The sequence below is a fragment of the Propithecus coquereli genome, unplaced genomic scaffold (genome assembly GCF_000956105.1).
Source record: "Propithecus coquereli isolate 6110/MARCELLA unplaced genomic scaffold, Pcoq_1.0 Scaffold113, whole genome shotgun sequence".
NCBI lineage: Eukaryota > Metazoa > Chordata > Mammalia > Primates > Indriidae > Propithecus > Propithecus coquereli.
In genome coordinates, this window is record NW_012135303.1 from 1,615,426 (window position 1) to 1,641,771 (window position 26,346).

The window sequence follows — 26,346 nt, forward strand, 5'->3', positions numbered from 1 at the left end:
CCATATCACACTGCTTCATCACAGAATTGAAAGACAGTAAAAATAAGAGTAGAACGCTCTCAGAGCCAAACTTAGATATAGAATTACATGGGCAGGAGAAAAAAAAAGGCAAGAGGTTTGTGCAGTAACATCCCCATCTTGTGGTGTTTTAGTATACTTTTGAATATTTTCAGTTAAAATTTTACAACTCTAAAGTAGCTCTAAACTAAGTAAATTAAGGCTTATATAAAATTCAGATGAGGACTGGCAGTTTCCTACTCTTACCATAATGGTAATGTTATTATCACTGGCTTAATTGTTACAGCAACCTTTGGAGATAAATGCTATTATTACCCCATTTTACACATGAGGAAACAGGTTAAATGATAGGTCCAGAATCACACTGCAGGTAAATGGCCAAGCTGGGGCTTGGACCCAGGGTCATGTATGCTTATTTTCAATATAATATTTGTGAAAAATGCATACACATCATTAAAGATGAATGTAAATCCATTTTATTAAAACACTAAGGGGTGGTCGTAAACCTCCACTTTTTTCTAGTTGTAATATAAAGTGTTAGCAATCACAAGGAATGGTTTTATTTGTAACCATTGCTTTGGTACAAGGCCATTTCTTGGTGATGGTTTGGCTCCTGTGTTCAGATCAGTGCTTTTCAGTATGTGCCCTCCCATCCCTACCCCAAGGATTCTGGCATGTAAATGGTACGTCATTTTAACATGTTACAGATTCGGTTCAAGAAAGTGGTGGTCCGTAACTAACTTAACAGACATTTGTGGAGAGTTTTTGAAAGATCAATAGAGAATTTGATGACTCTGTAACACAAATGAAAGTTTTTGAAACTGAAAAAGTTTAGAGCAAAATTTATGTGGAGAATTGACCCTCAAATTTATTTTTCTTATGTTTTGAGCACAGCTTTTAGATTTGTGAAAATAGTGATGAAGAGTAGGTAAAGGTTAGATTTAGGGAAGATAATATTTTTTGGTTAAAAAATATTTAAGTACTTTATGGAAATGCAACCTAATTAACATTAAATAAACTATATTATTCCATAATCCATTTTTATCCTTGTTAATGTGACAGCATAAATTAAGTTTTAATCTTTGTTTATGTATGTACTATTTTCTATTGTTTCACTTCACATACATACATCCTTTTTGGTAAGGGTGTACTGAATTTCAAGAACTATATAGTGTTCCATCATCCTGTTTAACATGGTACACAGTGATCTCTTGTTGAATACTTTAGATTTTTTTAAAAAATTAAACCAAGAAGCATTTGGAAATGTATGATGGGAGCTTGTATAGATTTTTTAAAACTTTTTATTTTGAAATAATGTCAAATTTATAAAAGCTTGAAAGAACTATACAAATAACTCATGAAATTTATTAGGCAGATTTACTAATTTTTTAACATTTTGCCACACTTTATTGTTCTGTCTACATTTTTTTCCCTGAACCATTAGAGAGTTGGTTGCATTTATCATGCCCCTTTAGTCTCTATTTCCTAAAAACAAGGATATTGGGAGTATAGATTTGATTGGCATCCTATTGATATGGTAATTGAAACAGTGCTAATAGAATATGTTTAATGAGAAAATACAGAGGGAAAAGCAAAAACAATCTTGATCTGGCCAAACATTGAGCATGAAGGCCAAGCAGAAATTGTTATTCCTACATCCCACAAATATTTGAGTGCCTAGGCTGTAAGGGATAAATCCATGAACATAACGCACAATGTCCTCATAAGATTATAATTTAGTGTATGGTGGGGGAGGGAGATAGATGCAGACAACCAAACAGCAGTACATAGTATTATGGGTACTATGATAGGAGAGACAGAAAACCTTTTTGGTTAAAAGGTCAGTGAAGACTTTGAGAATGAACTACAGAATGTATTACAACTCAAAGGATAAAGGCTTTGGGGAAGAAAGATTGCAGGGAATTATGGGATAAATGAGTGGCTGGGAAATGGAGGAAGAACATTATAGCATGAAATTGGGAAATTTGGCAGTGGAGAAGAGAAAATAGTAGTTTAACAAGAGGCAGGTAACCAGAAGAACATTTTTCTGTTCTCCTCTCCACCCTCAATGGCCTGATCTAGTTGAGTATCAGACACTGAAGATATTGGAGGGGGAAGGGGTAGGATCTAGGACATGCTTAGCTTTGGAGAGGGAAACAAAGCACATTTATTCACATAGAACTAGGGGGAGGTATGAGAATATGGGTGTATTTACAGGATACACTCTAGTAATAAAGATCCTCGTGATACGTGGATGTGATTTTCTTAGTAATGGGAGGGAAGTGAGGTCATATGAAGAGGAAAGAGGGAAGCTAGAAGCCTGAGGAAGAAGGGAACTTAGACTTTGAGAGGATGACTTAGCAGAGTGAGGGGAAAAGATTAAGAGTACTGCCAAACAGTGGTCAAGGCCCAATTGAGGTTTATTAATATGAATTGGTTTGGACATAATGTTTCTGCATCGCTCTTCTATAGAACTCCATTGTCCAGAAGTTGAGTGAGGTTATCTTTAAATTACCAAGGGTTAAGATCCTCTGGTCTTACCTTTATAATTTTTGCATAAGAGAATGAAAGGTAATTGCATGTAACTTTTCTTTACTATTTTGTTTCATTACTGTTTTGTTTCATTTCAGTGATCTTTTTCTCTTCCTCCATAGTAATGAGAGCTACCCTTTTCACCTCCTTTACCTATCATTTTCTTCCTTCCTGCATTTTCACAGCATGCTATTTCTCTGAGATGTTCCAGCAAGCAGGCCAAGCGTCATATTGACTTCACAGAAGAACAGGCTGAGCTGACACCTGTAAGTTCTATAAACATGTCATAGGACTGCTTAAATATCAGTGAAGAAGAATGTATTCATTAGAACTCCGAAAGATGAAACTTTGTCATATAACCTCACTTTTTAAAATAAAAATTAAACCAAACAAAAAATAAATTAGCAAAGACAAATAAGCAACTTTATGATATTGGGCAATTGATTATTAAAACTCATGGTAAGACTATATAGGTGATAGCATATCTGATGTAGAGAATTTTTGTATTGGAACCTGAAATCTCATGCTTTCTTTTTTATTCTGAAGCTAAGAGCTTTTGTAAATTTCTTAAGATATTAACAGACTTAACTCTTCTTCAGAATGGGGACATCAAGTGAAATGATTCCTCTGCACTGATGCTTAGCTGAACACCTAGTTTGTTTCTTCAAAAAAATGTATTCTTTGGTCAGTAGTTAACAAATCTGGATGCCTTAGAGCCTACACTGTCCCATATAATAGCCACTAGGCACATATGGCTATTAAGTACTTAAATTGTGGTTAATCCAAGTTGAGATGTGCTATAAGGATAAAATACACACTGGATTTCAAAGACTTAGTATGAAAAAAAGAATGTAAAAAAATCTTATTAATATTTTTGCATTAATTACTAGTTAAAATATTTTGGTTAAATAAAAGATGAATATTTTAATTTTTTTTTTGCACTTTTTAAAATTAATGTAGCTATTAGAAATTTTAAATTACACTTGTGGCTTCTATTATATTTCCATTGGACAGTGCTGCTTTAGAGTCATCTATGAAACATTAAAAAAAAAAAAAACCTAAATCCCCAAGCCCCACCCAGGTGAATTAGATTTCCTCTAATCTTTCTCCTCTCCTTCCTTCTCTCCCTCCCTCCCTATCCTTTAAAAATACTGGAAATACTGGTAGTAACCCAGTGAGTTGATTTTACATCCTACTCATAGATTATATCCTGCAGAGTCAAAAACACTTCTCTTATCTCAGCTCTAGCCCCTCCTCCAACATTCCTAAGCATCAACTGCTATAATATTTGCATTATCATCTATTTTTTGTGCCAAACAGCACCTTTCAACTTTTTCAATCCCAGTACCCCCTTTTTATAACAAATAATTTATACCACCATCTTTACTATCCCAAATGAAATCCATAGATAATAAACCTACTTACATACTTACTTTTTATATGAATGTAATGCCCTAACACCTAAAATGAAGTAGAGATAACCAAAAAGTAATTTATAATAAAATACCTATTTCAGTATGTAAATGCTTGGCCATGACCATTCAAAGACAGAATGAGATAGTCAAACCCTGTACCCACTTACTACCAACTGGGTTTAAGGGAAGTGAGAAGGTCAGAAGTCTTTTGTTTTTTCTTTTTTTTTTGGCAAGAAATACAGGAAAAACAGCAGAGGCCAGGCACAGTGGCTCATGCCTATAATCCCAGCACTTGGGGAGATGAGGGGGAGGACTGCTTGAGACTAGCCTGGGCAACCTAGCAAGACCCCTTCTCTACAAATAAAAAAAAAAAAAAGGAAAAGCAGAAATATGAGCAGACCTCAGAATTAAAACATATTGTGGTAAATGATAGCAGACATGACATACTTGTATATGGTAAGAGAAAAAGGGAAATAACTTTAACTGAAGTAAGGATAATATGCTAAGACAATTTACAGTCAAAGTAGAGAAAATGAGAACATACAAAATTCTTGCAAATGAATGAGTTTATTTAAAATTGTAGTGACAAAATCATTCCCAGCATTATAATGTGGGATGAGGTAGTGATAAAAGTGGTTTTGATATTTGATTTTTTACAGTGTAGATTTCTCATTGTGCTATAAATATTTTAAGTAAGACAGTAATAATATGAAATATTTTTAAACAACCTTTATTATTGAAGATCTTTAAATAAATTAATCTTTTATTAATGAAAATTGTATTAAGTGAAATTCCTACATTTCATGTATTTTCACTAATTTAATATTATTTAGTCCTTAATTCCATTAAAGAGAATTTCATATCTCTCCTGTCATTTCCTTGCGTGTGACAGAGTGCACACTGATACTGCCAGTTGTGGTACTGGCAATGCTTACTTCAAGCTAACTTCCCATTGGTGAAATGATTTTCCAGCATTATGAACAGTTTCTTGTAAATTCTGAACAAAAGAAAGTGCAGACTTCCCTCAATTTATTTTATGGGGTAATAGCATTCCTGGGAAATTTTTTTAATATTAAAATTATACAAAATACTTTTATGTGGAAAATGGAGTGAGTTGGTTTCTAAGCTCAGATTATTATAAACAGAATTTCCCATCTATATGATTTTCCATATAAGAACATTAAAAAATGTTGGATGTGGGACTTTTGTTGTTATTATGTGACATTGTTCCATGCTTGCAAGGCATCTAGCATTTCTGACTTCCCTCCCAATAAATACCTGTAACTCTCCCTCTCCTCTTCATTGTGACAGCCCAAAATGTCCTCAGCAGTTTCTGAAATTCCTCATTGAGGACAGCACCACCCTCTTTTGAGAACCACTATTTGCTCTGTCTTTACCCCCCTAATCCCCACCAGCAGCCTCTTTTTCATCCTCCAGAACTATAAGGTCTTTCAGAATTATTAATATTTACTAAGCCCCTAATTTGGGGTTAGGTACTTATCTCCTGCTTGCTCACATACCACTTAGCACACTGTATTGTAGTTGCCGGTAGGTCCGTATCTCCCTATTACAGTGTATGACATCCTTCGTGCATCCTTTTCCAGTAACCAGTTTCACCCCACCTCCGCCCCTTCTTTCTAAAGAGCATGGGATTCTAGGAGCAATGTATGACTGGTTTCAGTGGGAGAATATAAATAAAGAAGGCATTTATTGAAGGAAGGAGTTTGCTGCTTCTGGTTTCTAGATGTTCATTCTTTCTGCCACAACTACCTGTAGTTTAGATAGAACGAACCTGGAGACGTGGACCTCCCTCCTTGCTAGTGACTAAGGAGTAAAATAGCTACATGACTGTCCAAGTAGGACATAATTTATGATCATGTTTAGCTGTTGTTTTGGGTCTTATTTTTTAAATGTGGCATATTTGGGGTCACCAACCATAATTACCCTCTTATTTTAAGCTAGTTAAATATTTTAATATTTCAAAATGGACGATTTCTGAGTTTTTAAACAAATACAAATAAATATCATTGCCTCTTGCTGATCAAGTTATCAGTTTTTTAATGACTTGAAGTCTTGAGGTGGTACAAGTTTGAGAATTGATTAAACCTTGTAAGATTTTTTTAGAGCTTAAATTTGAATTTGATGTCTGAAATTACATTTACCTAAATCAGTTTGTTTTGATGGCCTGAAGCAGATTTTATTTTTTAAAATTTGAAATATTATCTGAATATAGATGTCCTACTCATTTGGGGATCTTTTTCTGAAAATGTAATCTTTATGACTAAGATAAATAGCAGTAAGTTTTCAAGAAATCTCTTGACATACATGTTATATATGTTTTGCATATTTGTGTAACAGTACTTTTTTTTCCTATTACATATAAATAGCCACAAATGAATGGCAGTAAGAGCAATTCAAGTTATACTTGCTCTTTTTAATTGTGTTTTTCATCTTTTGTCCTTCCTAATTTTCCCTCTGGTCTTGGGTGATGGTTAACCTCAAATTAAATTGAATTTTCAGAAATTTCTGCTTACCTAGTGTCTTTAAGGATGAGCCAACCGGTCTTTACTTTTAGGAGGACCATACCAACTAGGTAAATGAGGACCTAGAAATAATTTTCTCTGTTCTTGTAATTGTTTCATCTTGTTAGTGCTAATCTTAGTGAATATGTCCAGTTTTTTTTTAAATCTTAGGTTTCTTTCTTTTTTTTTTTTTTAAGGAGTGAGGGGGCAGATATGCTTGTAAAGTTCTTAAACTTTACAAGCTGAATTAAAACACAGCTTTAAAAATGCAGGCAATGAAACATGATATAGCAAACTCAATGTAGTGTAGATGTGAGCAAAGATTAAGTTAATATCATCTTCCAGAACAATGTTTCTAATCTTGAAGTAGTGTGTTTTATCATCTATAGCCATGTACTTTCTAAGAGTGGGTGCTGCTTTAGTATTTATTTATTTATTTATTTATTTATTTTTATTTATTTTTTTTTTTTGAGACAGAGTCTCACTGTGTTGCCCGGGCTAGAGTGCCGTGGCGTCAGCCTAGCTCACAGCAACCTCAAACTCCTGGGCTCAAGCGATCCCCCTGCCTCAGCCTCCCGAGTAGCTGGGACTACAGGCATGCGCCACCATGCCCAGCTAATTTTTTCTATATATTTTTAGTTGTCCGATTAATTTCTTTCTAATTTTAGTAGAGACGGGGTCTTGCTCTTGCTCAGGCTGGTTTTGAACTCCTGAGCTCAAACAATCCTCCGGCCTCGGCCTCCCAGAGAGCTAAGATTACAGGCATGAGCCACCGTGCCTGGCCAGTATTTATTTACTTAAGTTTCTCTCCAAAAAACTTGTCAAGAATAATTTGATATACAGTTAATTTATAAAATATAACATTGTAGAATATTTTCTATAACTTTACTCAGTTGTGTCATGATTTAAAACAATTACTATTGTTTTAAATGGTGATTAGTAACTACATAGAGTTAAACAAAATGAATACTAATTCAGAATTTTTTAGGGACAGGCAGGTATGAATTACATGTATATCAAAACAGCTGCAATCTAAGGATAAACAAACGCTGGGCATGGTGGTTCACACCTGTAATCACAGCTCTTTGGGAGGGCAGAAGTTCAAGGTTACAGTGAGCTCCAGTGGCGCCACTGTACTCTAGCCTGGGCAACAGAGCAAGACCCCATCTCAAAAAAGAAAAAAAAAAAAAGAAAGCAAAAAGTTTTTTAATATAGAAAGATAATACAATATAGTTACATAAACTTACAACATGTTACTCAGAAGTTGTTAAGGGGGAAAATGATAGGGACTAAGTTATTCATAAATCATTTTATGAAAGCATTAATCACTTAAATTAACTTAATTTAAAGGCACAGTACTTCTTAATATATTGTTTATGTCATTCATTTGCTATGCAGATTTACTGTGCAATGTGGTCCTATTAGTACTCTGATATAATGAGTGGATTAATAAAATTTTACTGAAAATAGGTGTATCCACCGGGCAAAATATTGATGGGTAATTTTTCCTCTTTGGTGTAGCTATCGTTGAATTGATCAGAGATACTTGCAGAATGTTTTTAAATGATGTAGTCTTATTCTGTCATCAGAATATAGCTATTTTAAGCTAGGAAGGTCTTGTAAAGGCTTTAACAAGAGGAAGGAATATGTTTAGTCGTTGGTCTCTGACATGCATTTATTTGTGCTCTGTGCACAGCACTCACGAACACTGGCCCAGAAGGTAAACTGGCTCTGTGCTCTTTGCACATACTACTTATTAATATTTTCCCAAAGAGCCAGGGATAAGCAGGAGTCAGCTGGGACTCACCCACAGGCAAAGATGGTTCTTTATCTCCCCCTTCCTTCTCTTTTCTTTTCTTTTTTTTCTTTCCTTTTTTTTTTTCTTTTAATTCTTTGTGGACATATTTCACGTACTTTAGGGAAAAAATATGAGATTAATTATGGAGAATCATTCTTGCTTTGTCTACTTTATATTTTAAACACATAAAACCTCCACTGACTTCTATTATTGCTTTTTTTTTCTCTCTCTCTCTCTCTTTCTGCACAAGCACTCCTATCTGGACAGGGAAACCTCCCTTCTTCTGAGAAACATTGCAGGAAAACCTTCTCATTTGCTGACCAAGGTGATACTTCTTTCCACATGCATGTAACTGTTTACTGCCTTGTAGGTAGAATATAATTTCTGTTTTTGATTGTGTTCTCAGATTATTGCTTTCTTATTTCAGCACCATTGACCTTAATAGAGGTACTTTCTCTTACTGAAGGTAATTATTTACTGATTTTAATGGTTCCCAGACAATATTGAAAGTAGAAAATATTTTCAGTAATTTTCACTAGTTTTTAAACTTGTAAATGCCTGATAGTCTTTCCAGGTATGTTGCACTTGTTCTTGTTTAACACTGTATTGCATTTTAAAGTCTAAAAAACATTGCTTTAATTTCAGCTTTTACTACTTTTGGTTATCCGTACTGTGAGTTTCTTTAGCAAACTTTTCTTCCTAATTCTTGTTTATATCATCACCTCCTCGTTTAATTAAAACAGTTACTCATATTAAACAAAATATTAGTTTGCATTAGTCAAATTAGAAGGCTAAAATTTTAATTTCTCAGTTCTCTGCCCTCATAATAGTTTGAATCAGTTCAACTAGATTTTCATTGGGCTGGTATTTTATATCAATCTAAAATATTTCAGCCATTATCATCATTAACTAGGGAATAATAGAATAGGGAAGCTGATTAACTTTCTACCTCTTTTCAAGTCACTTTTTTTTTATTGGCTTATTTAATATTAAATTCAAGAATCAAACTTGCTTATAGTTTCTGAAGAATATACATAGTAATTATGGGTAATTTCTCTAAGTTGCTGTTATTGTGTCTGAGTTTTGTTTGTTAAGTTCATTTCTTTGTGAAAGAAGACGATAGGCTAAAATTATTATCTCCCCCAGAAGCAGCTCAAAGAAAAGACCCTTTAACAAAGTCAGCAGTGGGACCCTTTCTCTTACCTGAGCTTTAAGCAGGTTTATGACTGGCAGTAGAAGTTTCTAAAGATAAGAGAAATGTAGATGTCTAAGCAGGTTATAGGCACATACTTTATAACCATAGCAAAGCTGTTCTTTCCTTTTCTTCAGCACTCCTCTCTTCTCTATATTCTCTCTCTCTCTCTGTCTTGTCCACACTCATAGCTTCAACCAGGATCTCTATTCTAGATAGATCTCTTTCCCAAGAACACATTTCAAGATAGCTGTTAGGTGTTTCCTGGAAGATCACTGGCATCTTACAAGCACCTTAAATCCCACAGGTGTTTAGCTTCACCCACACTCTCTGGGCTCTACAATTTATATCCAACTTCTTTTGACATTTCTATTTCTGTGTAGGATGCTGCCATTCTCCTAATCACCCAGGTTTGAGCTTCCTGGTCATCCATGGCACCTTTCTTCTTCTCATTTAATATCTCAGATCTCTGATGAAGCTTGTCATAATCTGCAGGATTTATTGAGCTTGCCCATCCACTGTGTTCCCATTGGCACTGCCCCACTACGGGCACCTTCTTATCTCTTACTGGAGCTACTGCTGTTGTCTCTTTATTCTTGCCTGTCCCTCTTCTAGTCCTTTTCGTACACTGCTCTCAAATTAAGTTTAACATTTTACCTTTTCCATTGCTTATTTATTCGACAATATTTATTGAGCCATGTACTGTACTGGGTGGTGGGATACTACATTGTGTAAAATGGACATATTCCCCACTCCCAGGAGCTCTGCTTATGAAGATAGATAATAAACATTGACAAGCAAGCATGCAAAAAAATTCAAAATCATGTTAAATGCTATGAAGGAAATAAAGTAAAGGAATAGAGAATACTGGGGAGTTAATAGGGGTACATTTCACTTAGATGGTGAGATCAGAAAAGGCATTTATGAAGGGGCGACATTTAAGCTAAAGCCTGGTGGATGCAAAGAAGCCAGCCTGCAGGTGAAGAGAGTGTTCCGAGTACATAGGCCGAGGGAGAAAGAGCTTGGCATGTTTGAGAAGCTGAAAACAGACCATGTTGCCAGAACCACCATAGTTATGTGAAAGAACAAGTGTCTTGATTTGTGTTTGGAGAGCTAGGCAGGAGCCAGATCATTCAAGCCATACTAAGACATTTTTATTTTTCTCTAAATGAAGCAAGGAACTATTGAAAAGAATAACTTAATTCATCCATTGAACAAATATTTACTAAATACCTACTATGTGCCAGACAATGTTTATGGCCCTGGGGATGAAGCAGTGAACAAAACAAAGTTCCTACCACAGGGAGAATTGTTCTTTGCAAGTCAGTAACTTCTCATCTCCCTGACTCAAGAGACAGCACTACCAACTGCAGTATCAAAGGCATTCCTGCCGACATCTTATCTTCTCCCACCCCATATGGTGGCATTGGTGTATGTGGCCAACATCTGACACTAGCTGCTTCCTGTGTAGCACTCTGCTTATTTGCAACAAGAAATTTGCACAGGAATGTGATTCAGTAGCATAGAACCTAAACATTTAAGGTAGAATGGGGGTTGGAGTTCAAGGAGGAGGTGACAGAAATTTCTAGGCAACCCAAGTCACAGGAGCCTTTCAGATGAGCCTTAGTTCTAGTGCTGATGTCGGTGCCCTCTCTGCTAGTGCACCTGGCTGTTTTGAAGTTAAAATGAGTGTGTACCTCTTATATGCCACCTGTGTGGTCTGGCTCCCTTTACCTGAAGAGCTTAGTGCCCCAGTTCCTGACCCCTCCTCTGATACATCTGATGAAAACAGGAGAGCCCACACTCTTCCACATCAGGACAGTGTAACACCTGATAGTTAATACATAATAGAATGAACATAGTAGCACTTAGGCCAGATCAGGAAAGGGAGTGGGGTTTTTTTCATCATTGATCCAGTTGTCACTGTACTACTGTTAATGAAATAGTCATCACACATAAGTTCTGAGCCAGGAGCCTCTGCAAAAACAATGCCAACCAGTGTTTTCTCAGAGTGGCAGTAGGGCACAGGACTATTTTATCATAAACGGAGCAGTGAGCAAAGGACATACTGCCGATCTGCTACCCTTTAATTGCTGGTGCCATGCTGAAGGCCTTCCCTCACCTCCTGACCTGATATAATGTATCAGCCTTTGTCCCTCTTTACTCCTTTACCCTGCTTTACTTTTTTTCCATAGGGCTTACCACTGATTGACACATTACACATCCATTTCTATGTTGTCTTGTTAGACTTAATTAAATTTAAGCTCCATGAGAGCAGGAACTCTTGCACTTAAACCAAGCCTGGCACATAGTCTCAACAAACATCTGTCCAATGAAAGCATGTTCCTTTAGTAACCACCAAAGTTTAAGAACTCTTCTAATGTTAACCACCATTTTATTTGCTTCAGAGAAGTTGTTAAAATGTTATTACATTGCTTAATCTCTTATATTTTTGACAAGCAGATTTTATTTACTGGTATCCCATAAGTTTAAGTTATAACACTTAAGGACAAAAGAAACTGACATGATAGTGGAAAGAGCAACTAGTTAGTCACTTGGTAACTACTTGTATGATTTGGAAAGGTAACAGTCTTTCTGAGCCTTAGTTAATTGGTACAGTGGATATAATAATAATGTTGGCCTTGCATTATTGAGAATTAAATGAGATACCATGTGTAACATGCCTCACAGTGTGGCAAGTTTTAGGTATTCAGTTAATGTTTTTACTGAGAGTCTATCAATTTCATGATTTCTTCATGGGAAATAAATACAGTCTTTGTTCAGTATCCATGGGGAATTGTTTCCAGGACCCCCATGAATACCAAAATCTACCATACTCAAATCCCACAGTTGGCCCTGTGAAACCCACAGGCACAAAAAGTCAGCCTTCGGTATACTGAGGTTTCCCATCCACGAATGCTGTATTTTCCTTTCATGTTTGGTTGTGGATGCAGAACCCACTGGTTTGGAGGGCCAACTGTATGTATTGAGAAAAATCTGTGTGTAAGTGGACTTGCACAGCTCAGACTGTGGTGTTGAAGGATCAACTGTAATTAACTGTAGTTGTTACTATTAGTATTTTGGTTCTAAGCAGTGCTATATAATAGAGCATTTAATGAATATTAAACTATTTAAACTATTAAACTATCACTCCAAGTTCTGTTTGAATCGTTTTAATTTACACTTTTTTTTATTGTTGTAAGCTATGAAATAAACTAGATCCTAAAGAAATTGTTAACCACTGTTTAGCCCCTTAATTTCAATTAGGTTTGTTCTGAACCCATAAAGCCTTAATTTCTCAGTTGAGGGAATTCACTAGCCATCTCTTAGCAACTGTAACTCTTTCTCTAACTATTCTAATTTTTACACTGTAGAGAATGTTCTAACACTTGTAACCACAGCGTTGGTTTTCATTTAATCATAAGATCTTCACCTAGTTTTTGTCCTTTATGTGAATTTGAGGAGGCTTGGCATTTGATGGTTATTGATAGCCACACAGGAGTTCTTCAATAGAAAAAGGGTTGTCTCTTGCTCTTTTAAGAGAAGAGGTAGGAGAGACAGTTAAGTTTTTATATGTGTGAAGTATCTTTTACTTATGTTTAGGATAGAGACAGCATGAAGAAAGGCACAGTGAAAAGATATGGGGCAAAGACTTAAGACCTGAGTTTGTCAGAACATGAGATGAATAAAGCTTTGTCTTTTGCATTAAATTTGGGCTGCAGACATCGAACATAGATTTGCATTGTCTTTATATATAAACTAGTAGAGGTCTTCTAAGTATATAATCCGAACACATCAGCAAACATTTCTTGATCTTTATGGTATAACACTTTGTGAGCATAAGACAATTTCTTTTTTTCCCAGGTTGTTATGGTTAAAAGATATGGTTATAAGGAAGAGCTTATTACCCTCAGGAAACATAGGATACCATGAATACCCCCACCTGCCTGCTTTATATAAAAAATTTCTTATTAGTGGTTAGGAAATCTAATTGGTTTAATGTATATTAATGTTTGCACAAGTCTCTTTTCTGTTTATTCCTTAAATCCATTGTGTCAGCTCTTTTCCTGTTAGCCTGTGAAGCAAGAATTGATCTGTGAGTTTAACACATTGACTGCCACACTGGAAAAAAAAAATTTTTCTTGGGGCCAGGGCGTTTTATTATGAAAATAAAATAAAAACTTCAAAACAATCCTTTCTAATTTAATGAAAAATTTGTTATTTTTTATTGTTTTCTGTGCGTGACTTATATGCAACTGGAAAAATAGTTCACGGGGCTCCCAAGATGAAGAGATATTATGAGTTACATATGCTTCACAAAGCCTCGGGCTCAAAACTAGCGTGAGTTAAATACAACTCACATGGTAGTTAATCTTAATCCTATAATTGAATGACTTTTTATATCAGTGCTTCAAAAGATAGCACGAGTTGTATTCGACAAATAATATTATGCCAAAAAGAAATGAGAGTATGAAAATACATTTTGTATTTGTAACCAATATCAGAATGTAATATTTAAATTATTACATTCCTTTTTTTAATAGACTTTATTTTTTTGAACAGTTTTAGTTTTACAACAAAATTGAGCAGAAAATACGTATACCACAGTGGAACATTTGTCACAATCAACAAACCTACATTGATACATCATTATCACCCCAAAGTCCATAGTTTACATTAAGGTTTGCTCTTGGTGTACATTCTATGGATTTAGATAAATACATATAATGACATGTATTCACCATTACAGTATCATACAGAATAGCTTCATTGCCCTAAAAACTCTTCTGTGCTCTGCCTGTTCGTTCCTCCTTCCTCCTTAACCCCTGGCAACCACCGATCTTTTTATTGTCCCCATGTTTTTGACTTTTCCAGAGTATCATATGGTTAGAAGTATACACCAACTAGCTTTTTCAGATTGGCTTCTTTCACTTAGTAATATGCATCTAAGATTCCTTCATGTCTTTTTGTGGCTTGATAGCTCATTTCTTTTTAATGTTGAATAATATTCCATTATCAAGATGTACCACAGTCTATTTATCTGTTCACCTATTGGAGGACATCAGACATCTTTGTTACTTCCAAGTTTTGGTGATTATGAAAAGGCTGCTATAAACATCCATGTGCAGGTTTTTGTAGACATAAGTTTTCAGCTCCTTTGGGTAAATACCAAAGAACACAACTGGTGCATCATATGGTAAAAGTATATTTAGTTTTCTTGGTAAGAAACTGCCAAACTGTCTTCCAAAGTGGCTGTTCCATTTTGTATTCCCACCAGCAACGGATGAGAGTTCCTGTTGTTCCACATCCTCACCAGCATTTGGTATTGTCAGTGTTTTTGATTTTGGCCATTCTGATAGGTGTGTAGTGGTATCCTCTTGTTTCAATTTGTAATTCCCTAATGACAGATAATGTTGAGCGTGTTTTCATATGCTTATTTACCATCTGTTTATCTTCTTTGGTGAGGTATCTTTTCGGGTCTTTTGCCTTTTTTTTTTTAATCAAGTTGTTAATTTTTGAGTTTTAAGAGTTCTTTTTTTTTTTTATTTTTTGATAACAGTCCTTCATCAGATGTGTCTTTTGCAAATATTTTTCTCCCAGTTTAAGGCTTGTCTTCTCATTCTCTTGAATATTCCTTTTTCTTTTTTTTTTAGAAATATTCTCAGTTTTGAGCACATCTTCTAAGCTTTTTAAAAATTTTACATCTACGAATTATAATATCATAAAGAATTTGACCTTTTAGAACTTCATGTTTGTATTCCATATACACAAAACATTGATTCCACATATCAGTATTTCCCCATCAGACTTTAAATTTACTTTCCTGAGACATGAAATAAATATGCCTTGGTAAATTTTTTTTCTCTATACAGCCATTCATGCCAATATAAGGATGTGGCAAATGAGCCATGAGGAACATAAGATCATTATCCCATTGAGAAAACACTCATAAAACCTCTGCTTTCTTCTTTCTCTTCCCAAAAAACTGTCAACTGATTTCGTATGAAACACTGGAAAATGCTAATATTTCATATTCCTTTATAGAGTGGTGCTGTGTTCCTCAAAGATGTGTATAGGGTTTGGTAGTTTACCTAATAATTTTGTATCTCTAAGACTCACAGACTCCTGCAAATCCTACAAAATCCTACAAATCCTACAAGATGTGTATAGGGTTTGGTAATTTACCTAACAATGATTTTGTTTCTGTAAGACTCAGAATCCTACAAATTGAGTAATTTAGTTTTGTCATTTTGTAGCCTGCTTTAAAAAGAGAAAAAAATTTGTTAAAATGTAGTCATCATATTTTATGATTCTATTTGTTATCTGCATAAGAGTGGCAAAAAATAGGATGCTTTAATCTTTTAGTCAGAGGAATATATCTATAATATTATAAGAATTGAGTGTTGTCTTACCCTTCTCCATTATTAAAGTTCTTGTTCTCTGCCTAATTGGGTTTACAGATAGTATTTCCAGACCTTGGTTATTATGTTAATTCACTGGATTCTTTCATTGAAATGGATCAGATTTCTGGCAGACAGGCCCACTGACCGTTTTCTTCTGTGTTCCAAGGAATAGTAAATACTAAGCTTGAAATGAGGGGAGACAGCCTAGAGTATAAAATGGAAAGAAAAAAAGCAGTTCATAAACAAGAAAACCAAAAGAATTTAGGCAAACAGGGAATAAATCTATTAAATGAATGGAGTTTTTGTTCTTGTTTTTTCATCCTGGAAGCTTTTCCTTTTCAATGAAGAATAACACATGGATTGTGGTTTGTAATCACAATCCAGAGAGGATAAAGTTTGGCTGATATAATTCAGGTTTTTTCTTTACTTTTTTTGTTTTTTAGACATATTATATAAAAGAATATATAAGATAGCAGTTTATATTTTTCTTAGATATTTTCCAGAGTAATCAAAAGCTTAGAAAGAGAAAATAATCCTTTATGAAAAAAAGTTTAGTTAAATGAGTTTTTTTTAATTGGAGATTAATGCTACAGTATTTGATGGCCTATTGTTGGAAATTACAAGTAAGTAACAGTATTAGAGTACTATATGCTATTTTAGAAAAAAATAGACAAATGGTTTAAGTATATTTTTAGTTCTTTATAATTTTTATTACTGTTTATAATCTGTTTTCTGAAGTAGAAGTTAATAGAAATTTTGTTACTTTGAAAATTATATTAGCATTTTTAAAAAATTATTAGTCAATTAATAGAAACAATTTGAGTTTACTGACATGAAATATTGATTATGTTGTGTGATTTTTCTAAGGCAGAATAAAATTTAGGCATTAAGGCAGCCTCCTGTATTTGTTGTATTGGTATATTAATGAGAATGTACCTACATTTTAATTTATTAAGGTTTTTATATAATAGCAAATAGGTAGATATTGTTTTTTTGCTTTTGATATTTTTATGATGATGATACATTTTCATTGTAGCAGAACAAAACATTAGTATGCAAAAGCTTACCCCTACTTTGGAGGTGTAAATTCAGAGCGAAAGGATTGTGCATATTTAATAAATTGGCAGGCCCAAAGGTGGCCATTGTACATTCATGTTTTCCTTACCCCAGAACTCATTTGTTTCAGATTGACAGAATCAAACTTATTAATTTACTACATCACACGTTTTTTTTTCACTAGAATACAGAAACTAGTCTTATTGTAAGACATCTTCAAATCTGCATCTATAAAAATGTTTCTTTCTTTAGGATATGTCTGTTCTTTGTGAACGGGGTTATTTTTAAAGTGCATTCTTTATAAGTGTGTGGAGTTATATTCTTTGAAATTCATTGCTAGGAACATCCTTAAAGACAAAAAAAAGACTTCTCAAATATTACCTTAGCATTAGTTTATCTAAAATACTTTGTGTTCACAGGAAGAACAGGCAGCAAAATTGAAAGCTGAGAAGATCAGAGTTGCCCTAGAGAAAATTAAAGAGGCACAAGTGAAAAAGGTGATATGTGGGCTTTTTCCTGGGTTGAGATTTTTATCAGTTTTATGGATTTACAAAAAATTACCTTGTTTAAAAATGTATAGCTATGATATGGAGAGATAGAAGGGTATTTCTTCCTAATATATTTTTACATGTATTTTTTGTGGGTAAAATGCATTATAATAGAAGTAATTTTCTGGTTCTAAATTCTCCTAAAAGAGTAAAACAAAAGTCTTAACATTATAATCTTACCTGGTATGATATTTTTTAAATGCCTTAAATTTATTCATGTGGGTTGAATCTGGTTTTTAGTGTATCTTTCATGCATAATAAAGTCATTATTTGTGTTTTACTTTATGTTTAAAAACATTAATCAGAATATTATTCAATGTTAGAAGAAAGCCTTTTCTAGAATGCCATTTTTTGGTGTGCATTTACTTTACTTTTTACCTGTTATAGCTGGTGATTAGAGTCCACATGTCTGATGACAGTTCCAAAACAATGATGGTGGATGAGAGGCAGACAGTGAGACAAGTGCTGGATAACCTGATGGACAAATCCCACTGTAGTTATAGTCTAGACTGGTCGCTGGTGGAAACCATTTCTGAATTACAAATGGGTAATATCATTGTTTCTAATTTCTATGTAATTGCAACAGTTTTCATGTTGATAAAGCATTTTGCGACATCTTTATATTTTTTTCTATAAAATTACCTGTTATAATTTGGTTTTTTTACATTATTTTTTATCAAATATTTTGAAAGTTCTTTGAATACAAAATCATTTCTAGTTCATTTCAGATTTTACAATGGCTAAAACAGAGTTTTTTAAAAAGGTAACAAAGTACTTTTTGCCTTCAAATAAGAACTACATAGATTGGTGCATTTACTAAAGACCATTATGTTTATTTGCATTTGCACTGAAGTCTTTATACCAGCATTTGACTTTCAGGGAAAACATGAAGCACATCAGCAAATTTCAAAGAATGATATCTAGAACGTGTTCTCAAACTCCAGGGCTCACGTGATCCTCCCGCCTCAGCCTCCTGAGTAGCTAGGACTACAGGTGCACACCACCACACCTGGCTAATTTTGTTATTGTTATTTTGTAGAGATAGGGTCTCACTGTGTTGCCCAGGCTGCTCTTGAATTCTTGGCCTCAAGCAATCCTCCTGCCTCAGCCTCACAAAGTTTTGGGATTACAGGCATGAGCTACTGTGCCTGGGCTAGAACATGTTCTTTAACATAGGTTCAATATATAGGACATATTCTTTGATTCCTAATTTGGAAATTAGAAGATACATCGGTGTTTAAAGTTAAACAGCACTCATGGATTAAAGAAGAAATCATCTTGGAAATTTTTTAAATGCCAAGAACTAAGTACCTACCATTGGAAATACTTGATATCGAAACTTATAAAATGCAACTAATGTGTTTCATTTTTAAGAGTAGGCTGGGAAAAGGCTTAAGGCTGAAGAATGATGTACTATTAATACAAATCAGAAGACCTAGATTCTAGTCCTAATTCTTCGTATATCAGCTGTGTGCCCTTGGTTAAGTCACTTATCATCACTCAGGCATGTTTCTTTATTTGAAAAATAAAAGACCAGATAATCTGGGAAGACCAGATAATTTCCAAGGGCCAAAGGCTATAGTATGGCTTAAGATTCTGGTTCTGATGTGACTTACCTCACAAGGTTTCATGTCTTTCATGAAATTCTGAAGAATGCTAACAAAATATTGATATTTTATTTTGGAACAGAGAGAATCTTTGAAGACCATGAAAACTTGGTTGAAAATCTTCTTAATTGGACAAGAGATAGCCAAAACAAGCTTATATTTATGGAACGTATAGAAAAATATGCACTTTTCAAAAACCCACAGGTAAGTCTAAATAACTTACAGAAGTCAGGGTTTTTAAATGTGTATCTTATTTTATTCTCTGACTGCCGAGTTAATAGAGTTAAAAACTGGCAACCACCTGGTTGGAGCAATGTAGCTGCAATACCTATAGGAGCATTTACTGCTACTACTGAGGTAGACAATCGGCTGGGGCTCAGGGTTCCCAGTCCCCGAGAGCCAGATGGGATGAAAGCTTTTGGAAGCAGAAGTATAGCTCCAAAGAGTTACCAGGTCTCTCCCCCATAATCCAGAGCTGTGTTGAACCCAGCTGTTTATTTGGTGAGTTTCTCATCTCTTCAAATAAAAGTACTTCTCTACTTCAGCCATTTATGCAGTTGACAATTTTTAATTCCTTTTTGGAATTATTCTTTTTTAAATCCCAGTAACCTTGAATATAAATGGCACCACATTCTAATACATGTTACCTTGATTTATTCGGCATCTCTCCTTATTCCAAAATAATGTTTGAGTTAATATTTCCCAATACCAAGATATTTTATAAAAATCAGTAGGTGAGGAAAAACAAGAATTATACAATAAAAAGTAGTAATGAGGAAAAATATTAATAGCAGTGTTAAAGGTATTGAGTAGTTATCCCTCATATGGCTTAATCATGACACATCTTTTCTGGATGTTTTAGTGAAAAATACCTATTTGGGAGTATCAGTAGATCTTCCTGTAGGCAATTGTGAAAAATAATTATAGTTAGCTCTCTGTAGGGTGGAGGTTCTGCATCCATGGATTCACCCAGCTACTGATCGAAAATACTGAAAAAAAATTCCACAAAGTTCTAAAAGCAAAACGTGAATTTGCTGCATGCTAAGTACCACATTGAATGAATCCAGTGAATGAAGTGATGGGTAGCCATTGTATTAGGTATTATAAGTAATCTAGAGATGATTAGAGTATACAGGAGGATATGCATAGGTAATAGGCAAATACTACACTATTTTATATAAGGGATTTGAACATCAGCAGATTTTGGTGTCCAAGGGTAGTCCCAGAACCAATCCCATGGATACGGAGAGACAATTGTATACTAATGATTAGAATTCAGATTTCAGCTGAGTCAAGCAAATGAGATTATTGTAGTCTCAGAGAATTTAGGATTTCTTTGTAAAAATTAGCCAGAACATAAATTAAATTTAAATTAAATTTTCTGCATCTGGATGAGCACATTTTAAGGGGATTTGCCTTACTCGTTGTGTTTAGTAATTTTTTAATCTTTCAGGTCCTTTACATGTAACTTCTATTCAATATCCCAAAACATATTTGCCAGCTGTTGCATGTACTATCACCTCATGATTTGGGGGAGGGCATTTTATGGAATAATTCATGACAAATGGATAGGCAAGGAGAAGGCTGGTGTGAAGCATTTTAGTGATGATGCCGTAAGCAGGGAGCTTTTCAAAGGAGTACTCCCCTTTACACCAACAGAAATTAGAGTCTGTTTCTCTAGTAGAAGTCATAAACACACCCGGGCCAAGGGAATAATAGAATGGGTTTATCCTGTAACTTTCATTTATTTGTTTTTCCAGAATTATCTTCTGGGGAAAAAGGAAACAGCTGAGATGGCAGATAGAAACAAAGAAGTGCTATTGGAGGTATGACCCCTCCCCCACCTTTCTGCACATTTTAAAATTATTAAGCACCTTTTTGAAGTCAAGCATGTCAGTGCCCTATATTTGTAGTTACAACTGTTAACTAGAAAAGCCTTTGTTCTCTGATAACTGTGTGAACATTTTAAGCCACTGAAGAATGTGTTAAAAACTGTTACTTTGCCAAGCAATATCTAGTGAACTAAAAGGAGTAATGAGCTTTTGGGGGCTGCCAAGTCAGGGGGGATGGCTGGTTGTTCAAGGATGTGGTTGAACTGTTTTTATCTGCTTACCGAGAGAGAAATTTGAATATAATTAGCTGTTCATAAAATATTTCAAGCCTTAGTCTTAAATAATTCAAATAATTTTAAAAATCATAATGATCATATTTGAGGAAATCTCATTTTGAAGAGTAATAAATTAAAACATAATTGAATTTTTTGCTTTTTGGCTGATTTTAAAGAACTGAAATCCTAGAGAAGTTAGTGTACATGAAAACCTGAATAAACTCTTACTTACCAGTTAGGAAAATGAAGATCAGCAAGTGGTTTTCATAGTGATAGTAGCTATGATTAAGTAAAATTTCTCTTTATAATTCCTAATTTTTCTGTACTTTGGGGAGAAAAATTAATTTAGGCTAAAAATGTCCTGTGTTAGTTTTTAGTGAGGATTTCTTTTGTCTTTTACAAATATATGATTGGTTTTAATATTAGATTTTTATCTACATATAGACAATAGAATTCAGAATTTTGAGTTTGTGTTCCTTTCAACCTGGTATTAAATATTTTTAAAATAAATGTCTACTGTCGTAGAATCATATATATTGATAGTTTTTAAATTGTTAAAGTTTAATTATTTGGCATGTTGCTTTCTTTTAAAATATATTCCTATTTAGCTTGACAGCTAATCTAATGTATCGTTAATTTGGAAAAAAAGGAAATCTAATGCTTATGTTAGCCCTGACACTTTTATTAAATTTAGTATAACTACGCTGTTTACAAATGTTTTTAAAATACTGTTATATGCAACTCGGTTGATGTTTCAAGTTTTTCTTCAAAACATTAGGTGAAAGTTTATAGGTAAAAAATTCATTGTTACATGTATGACTGGCATTTTTACTTAAACGTTTTAGGATTGCCATAGTAGTTCCAAAATAAATTCATATTATATTTGGAATAGAAAGTACTAATTGAGAGAAAAATTAGCAGCCTGGTTAAAACCATTTTGGTTCAATAACCATGTGATGCATTTCACAGGGGTGAACACAACTTCGTTCAGAGAATTCAAGGATCATAAGTCTTTCCAAATTACCTTGTTATTTTAGGAATGTTTTTGTGGAAGTTCTGTAACTGTACCGGAAATTGAAGGAGTCCTTTGGTTGAAAGATGATGGCAAGAAGTCTTGGAAAAAGCGTTATTTTCTCTTGCGAGCCTCTGGTATCTACTATGTCCCTAAAGGAAAAGCAAAGGTGTGTCCCTTCTGTTGGCTTTTGAACTTCTTTCTTACACTAATTGCTTTTAATTTGTAGTGAGTTTGCTGGCAAGCTGAACCCAGGCTATGATTTATTTCAATTCTTATAGGGTACACAGAATATTGCTTTGTTTATTAATCTACTGAAAAGAAGAGGAAACCTCCAAATTTTCACTTCTCTGGTTATTAGTTGGGCCTATCTTAATTCTTGTACCAAATTTGAAATCATAGTTTTATATACTATTTTTTAAGCTTTTTACGGTCTCATCTAGTCTTTGCAACAATCCTCTGAGCTTATATTGCTGCCCCTATTTAACTGATGAAGAAACCCCCCCAGTCGAGAATCCCTGTACTTGAGATATGTGTTACAGACACTGAACTACTTGATATTTTCTTGTTTTTTTCCAAAGAGTTCTGTTACACTATTTTGTATTTAATATACTATATTTATAGTATTAATATCTTTAAAACGTGACATTTCCAAACAAGTTAGTGTTCATTATGAATGGCAAGACAGTAAGTGAAAAGTTACAAAAAAATACCTTTTTTGTTACTTTGTGGATTAAAGAAGAAACATTTATAGAGAATCTCATTGTCTTGTCTTCTGCAAAAGAGCAGTAATTTCTAGGTTGTATTAGTAAAGTTTTGATTCTCAACTAGAAACTGTTAACAGGTATGATATTTGGTTGTTTGCACATTATTATTAATTTGGTCTTTTGGGCATTTTTATCTTAGGTCTCTCGGGATCTGGTGTGCTTTCTCCAGCTGGATCATGTCAATGTTTATTATGGCCAAGACTATCGGAACAAATACAAAGCACCTACGGACTATTGTCTGGTGCTAAAGGTAAACACATATCTCTTTTTTGGGAATTTTAATTGATGTTGGACATAAGAGCAGGTTATTGGCCATTTTAGAATGGTTTGGATCTCCAGCAAGTATACTATTTTTGCTTTATTCTATAGGTTTCAAATGAAATGGTGAAGGGTGGTAAGGAAAAGCCCCATATACTGTATCACAGCTGACCTTAGCCAATTAGCCCTAATTAGAGTAATGCTAAGAAGGAGTGGCTACTACATTGTAAGCTTTGCATCATATAAAATATATTTGATTATAAATTTGACACTCTTCTTTAATAGCAGGCTTATTTTTAATCAGAGACTGATGTGGGTCAAATGTATTTTGTGTTTTCATATGTATTTTGTCTTTTCCTGTATCTACTCAGCAGAACCATCAGAGGGCACTGCGCCCAACTTCAAACTGGACTGGCTCTCATCTGGTACAGAATTGGCTCTCTTTTTTCTCTAAACTGTAGCCATGACAGCCCATGTGTGCTTTATGACCTATCTGCTGTTTTTAGGGAGCTTTCTTTTTCCTTCTTTATCCAGGCTTTTGAGCTTCTCACACTAATTGTATCTGTACTTTTGAGAAGATCTGACATTTCAAGCAAATTTTTAGTGATCTATTGAATCACTGATAAAGACAACATACAAAAATTAGGGGGACGATTAAATTTTTCTCACTGGCTCCATCTTTGTGACTCTTTGGTAAACATGTTTATATCATGTTTGATTTCACTTTTCTGTGAGAATTGTCACTTGGATTTAAGGAGTATCATTTGTTTGGGATTTTGAGGTAGATTTTTGATTGCTTTAATAAAATTAGGTTTATTATATAAACCCTTTGCTGAAGAACACCACTGTATCATTTAGGTTACTTTCAGGAGCAATTGATTTTTTTAAAGTTTGTACAAAGCAGTTTTCAAAATGAGGTCCAAGATCCCCTGAGAATCCCTAAAACCATGATGTCAAAATTATTTTTCTAATAATGGTAAAGTGTTATTTGCCTCTTGCCCTCTCATTCTCTCAAAAATGTATAGTAGGATTTTCTAAGAGGTTACATAACATGATAGTATTGTTGCTCTCTTGGATAGTGTGATGCGTGTTTGTATATTCTTGTATTTTAAGTTTTTCTCAGTCTTAATTTCTAATAAGGTCAACATTGTAGGGGTGGAAAAACTCCTTCCATCCTCGTAGGGTCCTAGCTAGGCCCAACAGTTAAATTGACATAAAACAGATTAACAAGAGAAAAGCATAATACAAATTTTATGTGGCACAAGAGCCTTAATAAAAAAATGAAGAACCAAAGAAGTAGTTAGAGTCGATCGCTTGTAGAGTGGATTGAACAAAGAATAGTAAGTTGTGACGAAGCAACTAAATTATATGGGGAGGCTTAAAGATGAGGGTTATTTTAACAAAGTCTATGTAGAATTCTCTCTGTTTTGACTTCTCATCCTTGAGGATAAGAATGTTTTGTCTTTCTGGTATTAGGAGGGCAGCTTTCACATGAGAATTTTATCTTCTGCTTTTAAGACATAGCACGAAGGTCAAAGTGATCTTTTTGTACCTGTTGTTTTTCAAGTATCTTTAACTTAAATAGTCAATATGCCAGAGTGGTAGATTTTTGATTCCTTCAGTATCAATATACATAACCCACATAAATGAGAGTTATTTGAGGGTCTCATAACAGGAAGACAGTAAGAGTGGGTTATTTCAGTGGCTCCAGGTTGTCAGTGAGATCTCAAATTCTTTCTATCATTCCCTGTTCCACATTCTGCATATCAGCATATCTCCAGGCAGGCTCACCTCACAGTCACAAGATGCAGTTCTAGGCATTACATGTAGACCCAGCAAAATTCAGAAGAAGGACTGTTTCTCCCTATATTTGTCTTTTTCAAGAGGAAGGAACTATTTCCCAGAACCTACTTAACAGCTCTCCCCTTGAGGATTGATTATTAGCCCAGAGTACATTTCCCACTCCTAACCAACCATAGTCGAGGGAGTGAAGCCATAGTGGTTACCTTGGACTAGTCAGAATTCACATCCTGAGGGACACAGAAAGGTGAGCCTCTGCCAGAAAAGAAATGGGGAAGAGGAGATAGCTATAGGGGAGGCACCCAACAGTGTCTGCTATAATCTGTATTAATTATGACCACTCACTATTATTTTAATCCCTTTTGTAATTCTCAGAATTCTTAGATTAAGAATATTTTTGTGCTAAGGGTTTTTTCTTATGTTGGTTTTTATAATAATGATTTGTGTATTTCTTATTTGCTTTTGGTAAAGTAGTTTAGGCTACCCTCATATATTACCTATCTCTTTATACCTAGAAATATTCAATGTATTGAAATGGAAAATCATGATACCCTAAGTGCAAATAATAGTAAGAATAATGGCCATCACTTATTGAAGAACTCCAAGGTGACAGGCCTGCACTAGAAGCACTACACACATCAATCTCAACTGTGTTCTAGAGCCCCCATTTTCCAGATATGGAAACTGAGGTTTAGAGGGATCAATTTTCCCGAGGTCACACAAATTAGGATTTAAAGATATGCCTTTTTTCCTCTAAAGTCTGTATTAGATTTTGCCTATGTAAATATTTTTATTCTTGAGCATATGAGTTCTAACAAATGAAACAAAAACATGCTACAGCACAGTGTCTACACAAATGCAAACTTAAATTAGGGCTTGATGTCTTTTGTGTGCTTTAGGCTACATTGGCTGAGTCTAAGTCCTTACAGTGAAATGCAGTATATGGGAAATATATACACGCTTACAGAAAGTAATAAAACGCATTGTTTGGTAACTAGTTTTTTAAAAGGTAATAATAAAAGTAATGTCTTTGTGATAAGAACGAAAAAATAATAATTGTAGGAACAGCTTATTCATGAATTTTGACAATATAGGAGCAAATTTGACATGATATATCATCTAAAATAGGTACACCTTTGTTGGGACACATATATGCATGTATAATTAAATAAGTGTCTTAAGGGAAGACTTGTGTTTTAAAAAATTATATAACACAATAATTGTCAGAGTAGGGCTCACCTTAGATCTAAAATTTCATTTCTAAAGAAATGAGGCAGGCCAGGGTGATGGTTCTTGCCTGTAATTCCGGC

The 26,346-nt window shown here is 34.3% G+C and overlaps 1 protein-coding gene across 3 annotated transcripts in view; it reads left to right on the forward strand.

Annotated features, from left to right (window-relative positions):
* RAPH1 (Ras association (RalGDS/AF-6) and pleckstrin homology domains 1) overlaps positions 1-26,346 on the forward strand; it is a 98,868-nt gene that overhangs the window by 60,491 nt on the left and 12,031 nt on the right. For all 3 annotated transcript variants that reach the window (XM_012655545.1, XM_012655537.1, XM_012655552.1), the window contains exons 5-11: positions 2,736-2,816; positions 17,357-17,434; positions 17,873-18,032; positions 19,175-19,296; positions 20,853-20,918; positions 22,237-22,380; positions 23,118-23,228. In XM_012655545.1, coding sequence (XP_012510999.1) covers positions 2,736-2,816; positions 17,357-17,434; positions 17,873-18,032; positions 19,175-19,296; positions 20,853-20,918; positions 22,237-22,380; positions 23,118-23,228 — 762 coding nt within the window. The remainder of the gene's footprint in view (positions 1-2,735; positions 2,817-17,356; positions 17,435-17,872; positions 18,033-19,174; positions 19,297-20,852; positions 20,919-22,236; positions 22,381-23,117; positions 23,229-26,346) is intronic.